This window comes from Gopherus flavomarginatus, chromosome 1 (assembly GCF_025201925.1).
Source record: "Gopherus flavomarginatus isolate rGopFla2 chromosome 1, rGopFla2.mat.asm, whole genome shotgun sequence".
NCBI lineage: Eukaryota > Metazoa > Chordata > Testudines > Testudinidae > Gopherus > Gopherus flavomarginatus.
Genome location: NC_066617.1, coordinates 318,236,377 through 318,254,686, shown reverse-complemented (window position 1 = coordinate 318,254,686; position 18,310 = coordinate 318,236,377). Strand labels below are relative to the sequence as shown.

Genomic DNA, 18,310 nt, shown 5'->3' with positions numbered 1-18,310 from the left:
AGTGGCTCAGAGAGCCTCAAGGCTAGGCATGCCACACTTAGTGTTTGCTCCGAACCTTTGGCCAGAGGCTTCTCCATAGTGTGAAGAAATGCATGTGTGTGATGTTCAGAAGTATGAGGAGACCTCTGTGCCCACACTGAACTGTATGCTAGTAAGTGAAGGGGAAAGTGAGCATGATGAGGAACAGATAAAGGACATGAACAGGTGTTGAAATGAAAACAAATGAATGGAAATCATGGGCTTTATCCTGGAAAGTGCTGAGTGCCCTCAGCTACCATGAATTTAATTAAAGGTTTAAGCTGCTTAGCCCTTCACATGATCTATTTGAGATGCATACAGCCCATTTTTAGATATCAGAGTTATTCTTACAGCTAAGCTGAAGTAAGGGCTTATTCAAATGTGTTTAAGAGCTGCCCTTAGAAGGAAATAGAAGCAAGGGCAAATTATAGCTCCAGCCTTCCAATGGTTCCCACAAACTATTATCTCTCATGGTCAGGTGCTCATTGCTTCCTAATACATGCTAGGCACAGAGTTCTTGCCAGCCCACCAGCCTGCAGTTCTTGCTGCCCTCAGCTTATTATATTTAGTCTGTGTCTACCCTTAGAGCTAGAGGAATGATTCCCAGTTCACACAGACACGCTCACGTGCTAATTCGAGGAGAATTAGTGGACTAAAAATAGTTGTGCAGGTGTGGTAGCACAGGCAGCTGTGAGTGGCACCGTGGGCTGGTTGCCCCAAGTACATACCCGTGGGGTCCAGGTAGGTAGGTAGGTACTCAGCACAGATAGCCCATGCCTCCGCTCACCGACTGCCCATGCTACCCCAGCTCACAAATGTTTTTATTGTGCCGGCTCCAGGAGAGTTAGTGCGAGTATGTCTATGTGAGCTGGGAGTCATACCCCAAGCTCTTCGTGCAGACATACCCTCAGAGCCTTCATCCACATGCTGAAAGGATCAAGCTCTAAACTGATATCTGGAGCTGGAGATGTACTGTACTCAGTCTGTTTCTAAAACATGGTGTTTTATGCTAAAGCGTTCTTTTGATGTGGAGAAGTCATGAAGAGTCCAAATATTTTTCCTAGATGGTTACATTGAGCAGGAACAGACGTTAGTGTTTAGTTACTGATATAATTTTAAAATACTCTTAGTTGTCATAAGCCTTCTTGTTATGATGCCCATGACAGGAAGACATAGAATCTGGGTTTAGCATTAGTATGCCTTTCCACATTTTTGTGCCTTCTCTTGGAAAATTAGATTATTAAGATGCCTAAAAACAATGTCCATTTACTTCATTTCTTAACTATTATTTCACGTGATCTGTTGGGTTTACCTCACCCTAAATATTGAATGCATTTTTGTTCCAGAAAAGCATAACAGCATTATAAGAGTTTACAACCGGACCATGTTTTTGGTTTTCACTCACTGGATAACCTGTTAAATAGGTGGGGGGCGGGGTTGTTTTTGTTTCCTTCAGCAATATGTGTAAGGACTTTTCATCTCTTTATTTAAGAGTTTATTGGAGAAGTAAAATAGATTGTACTGTGATATCACAGCAAATGCACAAAAGTCCACTCTTTCACCTCAGACTTAAGTACCTTTAATACTCTGGAAACCAGACACCGTGTCCTGGTATAACCCAACATCCTGTCTCATTCACTTCTTTAGTTTTTTTTTTTTATTCCTAGAGTGAACTGGGTTTTCTTATCTTTGACACTGAAGTGTGCCAGGCCCCATTTGACATGGTCTGGATGTAATTTAACTCGTCTTGTCGTTCTCTTGGACTTTCATTAGCCTCTGGCCAGCAGGATCCAAAATCTGTTTGCCTTCCCTCTTCGCTACACTTAAGTTTCATTCTTGTTATATATCTCATCTGGATATCAGTAGTGTAATTCCTCTTAATCAGCCTCTTGGTTGTTCTGTTTTCCCTTTTTACATTAGTCACATAATTTGCTGCACTGTCCCCTAGAATTATAGGCATAATATTAAATCTTTATTCCAAGGAATCTCCTTCATTTCTGGGATTTCTCCCAGAACACTCTAGTTGGTCCCAAACTATAGTTTGCATCTCACATATTCTCTCATCTCTATAGGTTTTACATCAGTATAACTCCATTCACTTAAATGGTGTTATTCCTGATTTTCAACAGGGTAAGTGAGGTTAGAATCAGGCCTGCTCCAAATCCTTTCAAGGTAAGAAGCTTTTTGCTTTGAATGACCACAAAAGTTCTAGAGAGTTTTAAATGATAAAGTAAAAAATACTCCTTGACAACAAAAGAAAGAGATTATTACATTTTTATGAGTTACTGTCATCAACTTCCTGACTTTAGATCCCTTATTTTCTTTAACTAAATGCTGTGAAAAAACAGTTCCATCAATGTATTCCATTTTATGTTGTTTCTTTGTGTAGCTGGGGTGGATTATGTAGGCATCAGTCGTAATTTGGATTTTGCCCCTGGAGTCAACATGCAGACTTTCCGTGTGACCATTTTGGATGACCTTGGACAGCCAGTATTAGAAGGAATTGAGAAGTTTGAGCTTGTGCTGCGAATGCCCATGAATGCTATCCTTGGAGAACCAAGCAAAGCCACCATCTTCATCAATGACTCAGTCTCTGATTGTAAGTATTAATTATTTTCACAGGAAGAAAAATGATGCTTGCAATGCAATAGATAGTATTCTTCCTTCTGAGTCTGTATGGAACCAATGTCCAGGCATGGTGTTTGGAAACACTACATTGCTGGAGTTGTGATCTTTTGGATGAGGTGTAAAATCAGGCTTCTGACCATTTGTGATCATTATAAAATTTCTGGGCACTTACTGATCTACATGTACTCTCAGCTGGCTATAATTTTTCACTTGTTTTCCTAAAACCTTGGGGAATGTAGAAAATGTACATAAGGCCTGAAAATAAATACATTTATACTAGTTTTACATTTGCTAGTTGTAATTTTATAGACATAAATTGTAATATTCCTGATTTATACCAGTGTGAGGTCAAAATCAGGGCCATAGCTTTTAGTTCTACAAAGTAGTTGTGGTGAAATCCTGGACCCACTGAAGTCAATAGACATTTTTCCATTTTCCATTGGGCCAGGATTTCACTCTTTGAATTGTGGGAAATGTGCTAAATATATCAGTTGCTACCTGGTGAGGAGTCTGCCACATCATAATCATATATAACATAGCACATAACATGATCATGTTAAAAGCAGTGGCTCTAGGAATTGATCATTTTGGATATTTTTTTCCTTCTTTTGTATGTGTCTGTCTAGTGCCTAAGATGCAGTTTAAAGAACTTATGTACATTGGCAGTGAAAATGATGGACAGATTTCTGCCATGATATATAGGAGTGGGGATATCCGCTACGCATCTACAGTACGCTGTTATAGTCGGCAGGGTTCAGCCCAAGTAATGATGGACTTTGAAGAACGTCCTAACACTGACGATTCCATCATCACTTTCCTTCCTGGTAAGCTACAGTTCTTTGTTAGAATCCTTTATTCTGTCAGAGTTGGTTTTGCTTTAAATTGTGTATTTTTTTCTCATAGCAAAGGCCATACAGACTGTTTGGGGGAACAAAGCTCTCTCCACAGAATAGGTTGAGCGTGGGCAGTGGCAGCACAGCATTCCTCACACCATCCTGCCTTAATCCTGAACTAGAGGGGGATCATCTATAGAGACAGAAGGGATATCCTTTTGCAAAGGTCCAGCCACTCATCCTAACAAATGGATCCCATTGCTGTGCTGCAGGCAGAACTGAATAGTAGGTGATATTACAAAGGAAACCCCCAGAATCTCAGGCCCCATTAGACAGACCATCAGCAAATCCAGCTATCTACTGCTGGAAAGGGTAAACACCTTTTAACTTGGCATAGGGACACAGCTAAGCTAATTATTGCTCTCTGAAATTTCTCCTCCTTCTTCCTGCTTATTTCTTCTTTCTTAGTCTGCCTGGGTGACTCAAAATGTTGAACCCAGAAAAAAAACATGAGGAAATGGGGTATTACTTTGAGGGAAAAATTGCTTGAGTCCCTCTTGGGGATTATCAATCCAAACGTCCTTTTACTTGACTGGAGAACAGTTTCTTGTCTCCTCATTTTTATATGCTCACATTTTTAACTTCTGTTTTTTCCGAGCCCTAAGCAAGTTTTTTCCACTGTATTTAAATCTTATGATGCAGAGGACCTTCCTTCTTATGAAAGTCCTCTCATGGATAAGTAACTGTTAAAAGATAGGAAACAAAGGGTAGGAATAAATGGTCAGTTTTCAGAATGGAGAGATAAACAGCGGTGTCCCCAAGGGTCTGTACTGGGACCAGTCCTATTCAACATATTCATAAATGATCTGGAAAAAGGGGTAAATAATGAGGTGGCAAAATTTGTGGATGGTACAAAACTACTGTGAAGAGTTACCAAAGGATCGCACAAAACTGGATGACTGGGCAACAAAATGACAGATGAAATTCAATAATGATGAATGCAAAGTAATGCAAATTGGAAAACATAATCCCAACTGTACATATAAAATGGTGGGGTCTAAATTAGCTGTTACCACTCAAGAAAGAGATCTTGGCGTCATTGTTGATAGTTCTCTGAAGACATCCGTTCAATGTGCAGCAGCAGTTAAAAAAGTAAACAGAATGTTGGGAATCATTAAGAAAGGGATAGGTAGTAAGACAGAAGATATCATATTGCCTCTGTATAAATCCACGGTACACCCACATCTTAAATACTGCGTGCAGATGTGATTGCCCCATCTCAAAAAAGATTTGAAAACTTGACATCATTAAATTAGTCTTGAATAAAGACTGGGAGTGGATGGGTCATTACACAAAGTAAAACCTATTTCCCCATGCTAATTTTTCCCCCTACAGTTACTCACACCTTCTTGTCAACTGTTGGAAATGGGCCATCCTGGTTATCACTACAATTTTATTCCTCCTGCTGATAATAGCCCACCTTAACTGATTACTCTCTTTATACTTAGTATGGCAACACCCATTTTTTCATGTTCTCTGTGTACTGTATTTTCCCCTGCATGCATCTAATGAAGTGGTTTTTAGCCCACAAAAGCTTATGCTCAAATAAATTTGTTAGTGCCACAAGTACTCCTCGTTCTTTTTGCTGATACAGACTAACGCGGCTACCACTATGAAACCTAGATATTTGCCTAGTTTTACAACAGGCTACAGAAAAAGCACTAATGAAGTCAGGACAAACTAAAATTTCATACAGACAATGACTTGTTTATACTACTCTATATACTATACACTGAAATGTAAGTACAATATATATATTCCAATTGATTTATTTTATAATTGTATGGTAAAAGTGAGAAAGTCAGCAGTTTTCCAGTAATAGTGTGCTGTGACATTTCTGTATTTTTATGTCTGTTTTTGTAAGCAAGTAGTTTTTAAGTGAGGTGAAACTTGGGTTATGCAAGACAGATCAGACTCCTGAAAGGGGTACAATAGTCTGGAAAGGTTGAAAGCCACTGTTCTAAATAGGCTTAAATCAGATAGAACCAAAAGTTCAGAGTAATCACTAATTTTAGGCCCATTGTTTTCTAGTTGTTCAACTTGAGACACATAGCTACTGATCTTCCAAGGTGACAGGCATCCACTTCTCTCATTGGAATCAGTGGGAGCTGAGAGCCATATGAAAATCAGTTGAACTGCCATAAATTAAAGTACCCAAAATTAGAGACTATTCTTTAAAATTTGGTCTTGAGCCTTCCTGTTTCTCATTCTCCACCTCTGAAAATGAGGATAATACTCTCCTACCTCTCAGAGGTGTTGTGAGATATTAACTGTACAGCCATGTAAATACCTAGTCTTACCATTATAGTAAATAAAAGTGTTGTTGCTGATGCTATTGCTAGTACTTTCATTAGTTATTTACTTATAAAGGGCCAGTACAGGTGCTTTGACCATAGAATTGACCTGTGAGTCCTACAGCTTGAGAGGAATGCCTGTAGTACATCTAGTAACAATTTAAAGTTCTGCATGATATTACTTTCTGCATGACGATTCCAGGTGAGACTGAGAAACCTTGCACCCTCATGCTTGTGGATGACTCTCTCCATGAAGAAGAGGAAGAGCTGCGTCTAGTTCTTGGCACTCCAAGAAGTGATTCCTCCTACGGTGCTTCTATTGGTGAACAAAATGAAACCCTGATAAGGATCAGAGATCATGCAGACAGTGAGGAGTTATTTTTGACCATACAAATATCATTTTGACTTTGATATTTAAAAGCTCTTTTGTGCACACTATTAAACACTGTTTTCTGTTATTACAGAGGCCATTATTAAGTTTGGTGAGACCAAATTTAGTGTCAGTGAGCCAAAAGATGTAGGACAGCTGGTGGTTGTAAAAATTCCAGTGCTTCGTCTGGGAGACACTTCAAAGGTTTCCATTGTAAGGGTTCACACAAAGGATGGCTCTGCCACCTCTGGAGAAGACTATCACCCTGTGTCAGAAGGTATGACGAGACTCTCTGGCTGTCATTCAGATCAATATCACATCCCATTGATTATTTCAGCCACAATTGTACAGTATTTAAAGGGGAAAAAATCACTGTGAACTTTTAAGCTTTTAATACTTTTTAGCTGCTTTCATTAGTGCCTTTTGCCTTTGGGATTAATAAGGCCACAGGAATGGAATTTCATATTTTCTATATTTAGCTTCCAATAATTTGGAGTTGTAGTGTATTCTCAGTAATTCGGAGAGTAGTCCAGCATATGAATGTTTTTAAAAGAAAGCATTACTGATTCTGAAGTAAGTATTCAGCAATGCAGAATGCTTTTGCCTAAACCAGTGTTTCTCAAACTGGGGTCACTGCTTGTGTAGAGAAAGCCCTTGGCGGGGCGAGCCGGTTTGTTTACCTGCCCCGTCTGCAGGTCTGGCTGATCACGGCTCCCACTGGCTGCAATTCACCACTGCAAGCCAATGGGAGCTGCTGGAAGCGGCGGCCAGTAAGTCCCTCAGAGAATGTGCACCTCCTCAGAATTTCTGTTTACTTCCATGGCTGTAGTGCCCACAGGGCCGCAGACATCCTGGAAACTTATCTGAAATAAACCGCCAGGCTAATAGAAGGGATATATGAATCCTTTGTGTTAACTGTTAACATCAAAAGACTTCAAATTTTTAATCAACTTTGTTTATTAATGTGCATAGAGATAAACAGATTAATCTCCTTTAGCATTCTGCTTTGAAGGCCTGGGATAGTTTCCTGCAGCCATTTTTCATCTCAGACAAAATTCTACTTTGGGATCATGTAGCCATTCTGAAGGTGCCACAGCCATAATGAAACAAATTAATCCCTGATGTAACTCTGTTTATAGGGAAGTCAGTGAGTTTACACCAGTGATGAATTAGGCTCATGATGGCAAGTTTCAAGCAGGTGTTAGATTTCATTGTGGAGGTGCTGAGGGCTGTGGGCATTCCAATTGCTTCTGGAAAACTATTCCATAGACATTTTGTGGGGGCACAGCTGCTTTCCTCGCTCATTACTAATGAATAATGGCTCCCACCTGTGGAATTCAGCAGCAATCCAGTGCTGTTGTTGGGGGCTCTGAGACTAGGCTTTGTCTTTTAGCTCAGTCCACTGGATTTTGTGCCTCCAGCAGTGGAAGAAGATGGCGGTTCAGTTTCTTCAGACCATTTTGTTTTATAACATTAATTCTTATTTGTTTTCATGCAGTAGTGACTTCATTTCAGCTTCATGCACCTCTCCCACATCTCCTGAGGTGGAGAATCAATGGACTACTGAGGTTCTAATCCTCTGTTTTCTCCAGTACAACACCTCTCAAGTGGGCTGTCTGCTTCCCTGCAGAGAAGCCCTGCAAGCATTGAGCCAAGTCCAAGGGGCAGCTTTCTGGGAGATTCAGAGAGCAAACGGTGCCCTGCTTCCTCCTCAAGCCATCAAACCTTATTGTCATGGGATATGGTCTTGAGAGAGTGAGCTATGCCGTGATGCCACAAGCCATCAACCCTCACATTGCCAGGGCACAAGCTGGAGAGAGTGAGCTATGCCTGGCTGCCACAAGCTATTGGCCTTCACACGACCAGGAGGTTGGTTTTGAGTCAGGCAGGCATGTAAGGCCTCAACCCTCTCCTGAAGCCATGATTCCAAAATGAGAAGCTCAGCCAGGAGCATGAGGATTCCTGCAGAGAGGGGAACCCCCTCACAGCCATCTCAGGGGAAAGTCTTGCAAACTTCAGAGAGTTTGAGTTTGAAAAAGGCAAAATCAAGTACCCCCTTTGCAAAGCAGCAATCTGAATTGTTCACTTCCACAACTCTATGTGTGACGTATCTGAACAAAAACAGAGACGTGGCTACATGGGTTTGGACCAGTGTGTCCACTGAGTCCATTGTTGTGTCTGTGACAGTACCAGTACTAATTACTTCAAAAGAAGATTGAAGAAACTATGTAGAGAGCAGTCATGGTCCTCACAGGGGAAATCTCCTCCTACCTCCCATTAGAGGCTGGCTTATTACTGAAGCAGGAATATCTATACCCTTCCAAAATTAGGAAGTGACCTGAGGTCACAACTTCTCCTCAGCAGTGGAAACAATGTCCTGGGAATGGGAATAGAGAGCTGAAATCCTTCTCCTACTCCTCCAGTGACGCAGAAGGCACTTCAGACTTAATAGGCAACCAAGGAACCTCCATTGCACCTGCAGAAAACACCAGACCACTTAAAGCAGGGACTCCTTCATCCAGACATGATGACCTACAGTAACAGTTAACGGAAGAGAAGTGTGGTTTGACAGAGCTATTCAGTTGGCCTCATCAGTACTTTCTGGTACTGTGGGCAGAACTCAACCCAAAAATTTCAGTTGCTGATCTGGTCAAATTTACATTTCTGGTGCAAGGGGAAACTGAATACTCTTTGCAAACAAACTGCCTCTTGTCTGTATAGTGACAACGTATTGGGGCCTTGGCCTCCCAGTGCTACCAGAATATAACTAATTCTAGCAACCACCACAGTTCTTGTGATCTCAGCTACTCTAGAGTTGCTGCTCTAGGATGGCTGATTGGAATCCTACAACTAAACACCACAGAAAAGGGCATAACAGCCCTAGTGGTAGTTTTTAGGCAGAGATATCTCTCTCCTCATCTCAGGATCATCAGGTGTCAAGATTACTTAGAGTGACAGATTAAACCGGTGGCTGGCCTTTCTAGTCACCTCCAGCATGGCAGTGGGGAGCAACAGCCACTAGCTGCATGGAGGTGGGAGATCACCATGCAGCCCTCCATCCCCTCAGGACAGAGACACGGCAGTGAGGCTGCACCCAACCCTGACACAGTGTAAGGGCCGGGTCTTCCCCAGAAACACTGGGGTCCTGTCACTCTGCATTCGGCACACCAGGTGGGCAGGCAGGCTCAGCCCAGCAGGATCCAAGTGTAAAGGGTCTTAGTGTGGGGAGATCCAGGTGTGAGGTGAGAGGTTTCTGTGTGGGGCAGTATGGGTGCAGGCGGCTCAGTGGGGGATCTGGATGCACTTCTCTTCCCCATCCCATCTCACTTCCCCATTGCCCCTTTCCCCATCCCCTTCCTTCATCAGTGCCTCTTTTTCTCAGCCCCACCCTACCCCCTTGCCCTGTCCCACCATGGGCACTCACTGTTGTACAGAAAACAGGATGACTCCCAGAACACAGAAGGGAAGCGCAACAGGCACTAGAACCCAAGAGGCTGAATCCGGCTGCAAAGTCAGCAGAGCCAAGCGGCACCCTCTTTCAGCTGGGCAGCTCTGCGTTTGCAGAAATGTGGAGGGGCAGTGGCAGATGACCCTGTGTGCCCCCCCACCACCTCACTTCTGTTTGGGGGGGGCAATGCCCCCCCAAACTACATCCATGCACATCCCCGGGCCCCCACTTCAAGTAGCTTCCCTTTGCTGCCCCATTACTTTCTGCAGGGAAGCAAAGAAATCTGCGAGGGGACACACAGCGGTGCAGAATTCCCCCAGGAGTAGCTGTTGCAACGAGGACTAGCTCATTCTTTTAACTCCAGAAAAATTTTTGGTTTAGGTAAGTTCTTTCTACAATTCCTGAAAATTAGTTCTCCTGTCATTTTGTTTCAGCCCATAATACTCCTGTGGAAGGTGATGGCATGAATGGATTTCTAAACAGATATTTCAAGCATATGGAGTACACATGCCACTCACTTGTACCCTGTTCATCTCATTCTGTCCAAAATGCCAAGGTCTTAGGGCCTAAAAGTTGCTGCAGGCATAATGTTAAAACACTGCACAAGTTGCTATATTAAGCAACTGAGAAATTACTTGTTGAGACAGTCAAGACTCTCTCTGCAAGCTCCCTGGGATCATTGTGGGGAAAAGGATATGAGCCTCATCTGAGGAAGATTTACAAAGTAGGTTTCTGTTCCTCTGCAGAAATGTCTTATTGGCAGGAAGCTGTTGCTAGGTTGGTTCCAAATAATTCTGTAATATACAAAGTTCTTACTCTATATTATGAGATAAGACTTCTTTTTGCACCTATTATCCTACTCTAATAACAGTTTAAAAACTCTATTTATCCTTTGCTTTTTTCTTTCTGTGATTCACTGCTTGCCACTTCCCCTGAAAAGAGGAGTGAGGAGAGAAGCTGTGCAGCACAATGAGGAATTTCTTAGCTGAAAATTCCCTTTCTGCTAGCAGTTTCTCTCCTCATTCCACCTACCCTGGTAGTCTGGGAAATGACCAAATGCTAACAATCAGGTGTTGGAATAGTTCTGTCACTTTGGAAGAACTCTTCTGGTGACCTGAGCTGAAGAGCAGGATTTGGTCCTGGAGCCTCCAGCAAGAACACTGGACCCCCTCAGATTTCCACAGGTGGAAGGCAGTTACCCAGTGATAAATGAGGAAAGAAGCTTCTAACAGAAAGAAAACTGTCAAATAAGAAATGTCCCATTCCAGTTGCTGAGTGGGATGTGTTTCTTGCACATAAGAGTTTCACTCATCTGTCCTCTGATCCAGAGGAACTTGTATTATCAGCTGACACTGACCCCATAAGCCTTACCCTGCGCTTGCTTCCGTTTCTGTGGCCTGGTCTACAATACGCATTTAAACCAATTTTAGCAGCGTTAAACCGATTTAACGCTGTACCCGTCCACACTACGAGGCCCTTTATATTGATATAAAGGGTTCTTTAAATCGGTTTCTGTACTCCTCCCCCAACGAGAGGAGTAGTGCTAAAATCGGTATTACCATATCGGATTCGGGTTAGTGTGGCTGCAAATCGATGGTATTGGTCTCCAGGCAGTATCCCACAGTGCACCACTGTGACCGCTCTGGACAGCAATCTCAGCTCGGATGCAGTGGCCAGGTAAACAGGAAAAGCCCCGCGAAATTTTGATTTTCATTTCCTGTTTGCCCAGCGTGGAGCTCTGATCAGCACAGGTGGCAATGCAGTCCCAAATCCAAAAAGAGCTCCAGCATGGACCGTACGGGAGATACTGAATCTGATTGCTGTATGGGGAGACAAATCTGTGCTATCAAAGCTCCGTTACAGAAGACGAAATGCCAAAGCGTTTGGAAAAAAAAATCTCCAGGCTACACAGTGCTGCGTGACAAGCGTAACGGGAAGCCAGAGACTCAAATGGAGCCTCATGGAGGGAGGGAGGGGGTACTGAGGACTCCAGCTATCCCACAGTCCCCAGCAGTCTCCGAAAAGTATTTGCATTCTTGGCTGAGCTCCCAATGCCTGTAGGTTCAAACACATTGTCCGGCGTGGTTCAGGGAATAGCTCGTCAATTTACTCCCCCCCCACGTGAAAGAAAAGGGAAAGAAATCATTTCTTGACTTCTTTCAATGTCACCCTATGTCTACTGAATGCTGCTGGTAGACGCAATGCTGCAGCAGTGAAGAGAAGTATCCGCTCCTCTCCCCTCCCCGGTGACAGACGGTGCAGTAGGACTGGTAACCGTCCTTCTTATCAACCCATGAGTCCTCCTGGCTTGCTTCAAGTGAGGCTGGCTGGGGGCGCCTGGGTGAAAATAGGACTGACTCCCGGTCATTCCCAGTAGATGGTACAGAACGGCTGGTAACCGTCTTCATCATAGCATCTGGGAGCTGAGCTTCAATCAGCCCCCTCCCTTCCATGTGAAAAGAAAAGATTCTGTACTGCCTGGACTGTCATAGCAGTGGGATGCTGGGCTCCTCTCCTCCACACTGCTTAATGTCCTGCCTGGACTATCATAGCACCGGGAGGCTGCCTCCCCCTCATTTTATGTCACTAAAAACTCAGTGTTTCTTATTCCTGCATTCTTTATTTCTTCATGACACAAATGGGGGGGACACTGCCACGGTAGCCCAGGAAGGTTGGGGGAGGAGGGAAGCAACGGGTGGGATTGTTGCAGGGGCACCCTCCGTGAATGGCATGTAGCTCATCATTTCTGCGGGATCTGACACAGAGCAGCTGTACTCTCTGATACACTGCTTCTCTAGTGTATTTTGCCCCATATTCTAGGCAGGACTGACTCTATTTTTAGAAACCATAAAGGAGGGATTGACTCGGGGAGGCATTCCCAGTTTTGCTTTTGCGCCCCCGGCCGATCTCAGCCAGGGGCACCCATGATAGCAGCAGACAGCACAGAAGGACAGATAACCGTCATCTCATTGACAAATTACACTGGCAGCAGACGGTGCAGAACGACTGATAACCATCTCTGCTATCATGCAAAAGCAAATGAATGCTGCTGTGTAGCGCTGGAGTATCGCCTCTGTCCGCGGCATCCAGTACACATATGGTGACTGTAAAAAAAAAAAAAAAAAAAAAAAAAAGCTGAACGGGCTCCATGGTTGCCATGCTATGGCGTCTGCCAGGGCAATCCAGGGAAAAAGGGCGCGAAATGATTGTCTGCTGTTGCTTTCCCGGAGGAAGGAATGAATGACGACATTTACCCAGAACCACCCGCGACAATGATTTTTGCCCCATCAGCCACTGGGCTCTCAACCCAGAATTCCAAGGGGCGGGGGAGACTGCGGGAACTATGGGATAGCTATGGAATAGCTACCCACAGTGCAACGCTCTGGAAATCGACGCTAGCCTCGGACCATGGACACACACCGCCAAATTAATGTGCTTAGTGTGACCGCGTGCACTTGACTTTATACAATCTGTTTTATAAAACTGGTTTATGTAAAATCGGAATAGTCCCATAGTGTAGACGTACCCTGTGCTGTAAACCAACAGAGTCGTTTGACTTCTGAGGGAAACATGCTACCACAGAACAAGCAGGGACAGAACACTGTGTGTCTGCCACAAATCCCCAGCCCTTCGCAAGTGTTCTATGATCCAGAGGATTTCCTCATGGATTTCACATCTGTGGATTTAGAGAGTCCAGCCCATTAAGTGGGAGGGACAAACCTTGCATCCTTGACTGGATTATCCCAGGGAAACTCCACAAGCCAAAACTCAGTATTTTCTTGGTCCTTACACAGTATGTTTACTCCCACAGGAAATGAGATGGCCCAGTTAGTACATAATTAATTAATTATGTATTTTTTTGTGTTTGGATAATGTAAACTAGTTCATTCAAGTCACATGAACATATGTAATTTGCAAGACAAATATTAACTTTTGTAGCTCTCTGTGTCATGCCAGAATAGAATAGATCAGTAACCTGACGACTGTGAACAACAGATTTATTTTTTAAAATGTCTTATTGTGTTTTTTAGAAATTGAGTTTAAGGAGGGTGAAACACAGCACATTGTGGAGATTGAGGTTCTTTTTGATGGCATTAGGGAAATGAGAGAGGCCTTCACTGTTCACCTGAAGCCTGATGAAAACATGGTGGCAGAGATACAGGTAACACAAACTATTCAACAGCACAATCTGGCAGAGAGACAGACCTTTTATAGCTATTATTCTTGTAGCCTTGTTCTTCAGCTGGGTTGTAACGAAGAGCCTAAAATTTCCATCCAAAATAACTCGTCTCGGTGGCTGAAGAGCCCAAAGGACCACAGGGAACATATATGTTCTTAAGCACATATATGAAATAAATATCTGTAATATCTCCCTGCAAATTAATACACTTTATCAGGATAGTTCTCAGTAACTGCTGTCATCATCTTGGAAACACTGATAGAGAGGATCTTTCTGACACCTGTGCTGGAAGCTGTGGGAGTTCCCTGGGCAAACTGCCTACACATGTATTAAATGTAACTTCTGCTATAATAGTTCTGTTATCACTATACTTGTTGCTTGAATTGAAATAGTAGCACAGTCTTATCTATTAATACAGTCTGTCTGCATTTAACACTCATACTTTCCTTCTCTGATTCTCCATATTCATGATTTAGAAGTGCAACATCCTTAATGCTGTTTAATCTCTTAATCAGTTGTCACATTGTGGGGTTTAACCCAGACCAGTGAGAGGTTGTGTCACTGCCTGTCCTCTAGCCCTGATTGTCTTAAAGTGCTCTGCTGCTGAAGCTCCCTGTCTGGATGCTATCAGTCAGTGTACACAGGTGTGCACTGAGTATCTGTGTTTAGAACCACCCTGTTTCAGCAACTCAGGTGCCAACAGCATGTTTGTTACAATAAAGTCACATTCCAGTCTCTGTCAGTCTTGATTGCTACTAGCCAAGTGACCCCAACAAACCCCCAGCCCTGAATTTTCCCCAAACTGTCTGCCCTGACATGTCCAGCTCTCTCCTGGAATGTTCAGAGGAGTAATAAGGTCTGTTGCTCCTTTAAAGAGACAGCCTGTTGTTTTAACTGTAGTTAATAATCCTTTCAGGACAAACACAGCACTGGATATAAAAAGTGTATCAAGAATGAAAGTAGAACAAGTTTATTTATTCAGAAAGAGAGAGGTTTTAAGTGAGTTCAAGTATAAGGGATAAAGTTGGAAATGGTTTCTAGTGACCAAGACTTTCTTGAACTAGTTTTGTTTCGATTCTTACGACACCTCCTTCCAGCAAGATAACTGACCATCTCCTTGGTCATCTCTGCCAAAGTCAAGACAGCTTGTTTCCTTTGTCTTCTCAGGGATAAGATTTTTGCTGAAGTAGGTTTCTCACCTATATTCAGTTCCCAAAGACCTCAACCCTCTGGGTTGTAAATACCCATCTTTCTCATCTTACAAGTGATCTGGCCCCTTGTGTCTGTCCAGTGATGGATGCCAAGATAACTTCTTCTGTCTCCCTATACCTTCCCAAACTCACTGCTTTGTCCCCAAACTCAAGATGACCTCATGAACCATTCTTCACTTTTTTGTGAGCCTCCCATAAAAGTGGGCTTCCATTGTTTTTGGTCACTTCTTGCTTAATTTCATTGGAGACAGGTAGATAGCTGCCTTCCCTTCTGTCTAGGAGAAAACCTGTTTCTCCCTTTGTTAGGTCATAGACTTTAAGTGTAATATCAATTAGTATTCATAATTGCTCAGATAGTGTTAATACATACATTTCAGGTGATATTAATCACCAATGTTGTGTTAACGTTCATAAAAGATCTTACTTGATACACTTTTATAATACAGTAATATTGTATACAATCAGTTGATTCAATTACTTATCATTTGAGGTTTAGCTCTTTGCAAGAGACTGGCTCCCCCACTCACTAGATTGATGGCTTTGTTTACCATTTCTTCATTGTCTTTGCCTGATGACCAGCAAATCCACATTCCTTTGTGTAGGGCAGACTCTGCTTGTGCATTGCTTGCCAAACATATTTTAAGAACATAATTCTAATATTTATCCATATCCCTTTGTACACACACATAGCACAGGAATATTAATAAGTCAGCTATTAGTTTTGAAATGATATGTTACATCCCACTATTTGGATATATAGCATGACTACAGAGTGTTAGGTATATGGAGTGCGCCTGACCTGACAAGAGCTGCTGACACAGAGTAGAGAATCCCTAATGACCCTCTGTGTCACACCTGCGTAACATTGTAAATAAGAATTATCGCCTGGCTCCCTATCATCAGGCAGCAAAGATACAGCTGTTGTTAGCAATTACGGACACCACAGATCCAGACATGTGAAGCTGCAGCATTCGATAGAGATAAGTTATGCCATTATGCCTATGTGGCTCAAGGACACAGTGAGGAAGGAAGTTGAAGACGTCATGCCTTCATCCTTCTGAGAAATACAAATATTTTGTTGTCATTCTGTTTCTCACTCTGCGCTATATTTTCCAGTGCTTCTAGTCAAGCTTTAAATAACTCAACCCAGGGTGCTTCTGTCTTTTCTCTTGGGACACTATTCTGCAGGCTAACAAATGCTGCTGCTGCTAGAAAATATTTCCTGATCAACCTTCAGATTGGGTTACCTTGTTTTTGTAAATTTGCACTAAAAATTGTGTTTCTGTATATTAATTGCCAGACAGCCAAGGCCATTGTGTACATTGAAGAGATGAACAGCATGGCGGATGTCACCTTTCCTTCAGTCCCTCAGATTGCTTCTCTTTTAGTATATGATGATACTTTTAGAGCCAAAGGCAAAACCAGTCCAGTTGCTGGCTACCCTGTTGTCTGTATCACTGTGAGTATCAAGATGAGAAGTGGGAACAAAGCTAGTAGGTGTGTGATTTTAAAGAGACAATGGAAATGTATACTGCCTAAGGGAAGTGGTGAAGGGCTATTATAAAATAAAACACCTTTTCCAAATACTTTTGCCACTGATGGTAGATAACAAATGTCTCCAGAAAGCATTTTTATTAAGGTATATATGTTGAGTCATGAAAAGTTGTTCACTGTCAATACTGTTTGTGATACTATATTGTCTTCATACAAGATGGTTGGATAAATAATATGAAAACTTATAATCTTTGAAAAAGGAAACAAATGTGAAATACTGGAATTTAGATATTAAAAATAGAAACTACATTTAAATACTATTTTGGATCTGACTTTAAAAGAGTTTCCTCCACCATTAGCTGAATGCAAGCAAGAGTTTGCTACCATACTTATAAGTTTTTTAAAAAGTTATACTTCCAAAAGTCAGGAAATTGCCAAAATTTATGTTTCACATAGAAACTTGAGTTTTGTGTGCATATATTAAAATTCAAGGCTGGATTCTCAGCTTATGATCCAGCCCTTTTCTACCACAAAATCTGCCTTAACAGGGCAGCTGGGGATTCTCCTTTAATAGGACATGGCATAGAGTCAGTGTAGCCAAATCTACATCACCCCTCAGACACCTCTCCGATAGAGGGTGTGGTAGGGGGACTGGAAGGAATGTGGATAGAGAAAGTACTGCACTTAGTCAATCCCTGCTGTTGTAAGTTACAAGCAAGTATAAGTTGTTATATAGAAGCTGCTCTAACTTGAGTGGAGGCCAAATCAACTTTTAGGGAGAAGAACAGGGACAGAAAGCCACCTTTTACTCACCTACCCCTGTTTCCTGTGCCAACCATAGCTTGGCCAGACTCAAAGGCCTTGTCCAATGACTTTAATTATGTGACTACACACTGTTTTTTCTTCAGGGCCCTTGTCTCATTCAGTCTCTGATCCTACACCATTAAAATCAATTTATTGCACTGTCCAGTCTGTGTGGTGAATTAGGTCAAGGTCCTCCGTAATCCTTGGTGCACTGAGTCTGAATTTTTGTAAACCAAATGTGGACATTAAAACCTATATACATTAAGTCAGGATTCTATCCATCTGCACTTCCCTTTAGAGTCTTACAGTTTTTCAGTGTGCACCTTGACAGGTTATGCATTGCACAAGACAAGGTTTTCCTAAATCACAGTAAAAACTTTTATGCAACTTTGTTACACATCTGTGCACAGTGCCATTGGAATACTGGGAGACTTGAATCAGAGGGCCAAATCAGACTTAGCATATGGGGTGCAACTCCACTGAATGCACTGACTGCATAGCCCAAGTCAGAATTTGACCTATATGCAGTATTTCAGATCAAAACTGGAATCTTATAAGCACAATTATAATTTTATAAAGATAAAGCAGAGTAAGTTGCTAAAAGTGTATTCTGAAAATTTTTTTTTTCAAATTTGCCCTACACCGAAATTCTTTTTTGTCGTGTTTCCTGACTGTTGAGTGATTAAAGCACAGGTTAGCTCTCCATCCATAACTTGCACTTTTGGTATAAGGTTTATTTGGTGCCTTTGTTCCACAGTGTACTCCTGAGGGCGTTCTGTGCCAAAAAATAAAAAATTCGTTGCCTAAAAATTCTGTGCACAATATTTTAAAATTCTGCAAAAATCTGCTAATTGTATTTGGCAAATAAATGTGGAGGCTCCAGCATGGCACTGGGGAGCACAGGCCACTGGCTCCCCAAGGTGGGAGATCACTGTGCAGTTCCCCCTCTCCCCCAAGACATGGATTCAGC

The 18,310-nt window shown here is 42.4% G+C and overlaps 1 protein-coding gene across 1 annotated transcript in view; it reads left to right on the top strand.

Annotated features, from left to right (window-relative positions):
- FREM2 (FRAS1 related extracellular matrix 2) overlaps positions 1-18,310 on the top strand; it is a 221,779-nt gene that overhangs the window by 160,484 nt on the left and 42,985 nt on the right. The window contains exons 8-13 of the mRNA XM_050937089.1: positions 2,408-2,617; positions 3,273-3,470; positions 6,036-6,200; positions 6,298-6,480; positions 13,683-13,813; positions 16,343-16,501. Coding sequence (XP_050793046.1) covers positions 2,408-2,617; positions 3,273-3,470; positions 6,036-6,200; positions 6,298-6,480; positions 13,683-13,813; positions 16,343-16,501 — 1,046 coding nt within the window. The remainder of the gene's footprint in view (positions 1-2,407; positions 2,618-3,272; positions 3,471-6,035; positions 6,201-6,297; positions 6,481-13,682; positions 13,814-16,342; positions 16,502-18,310) is intronic.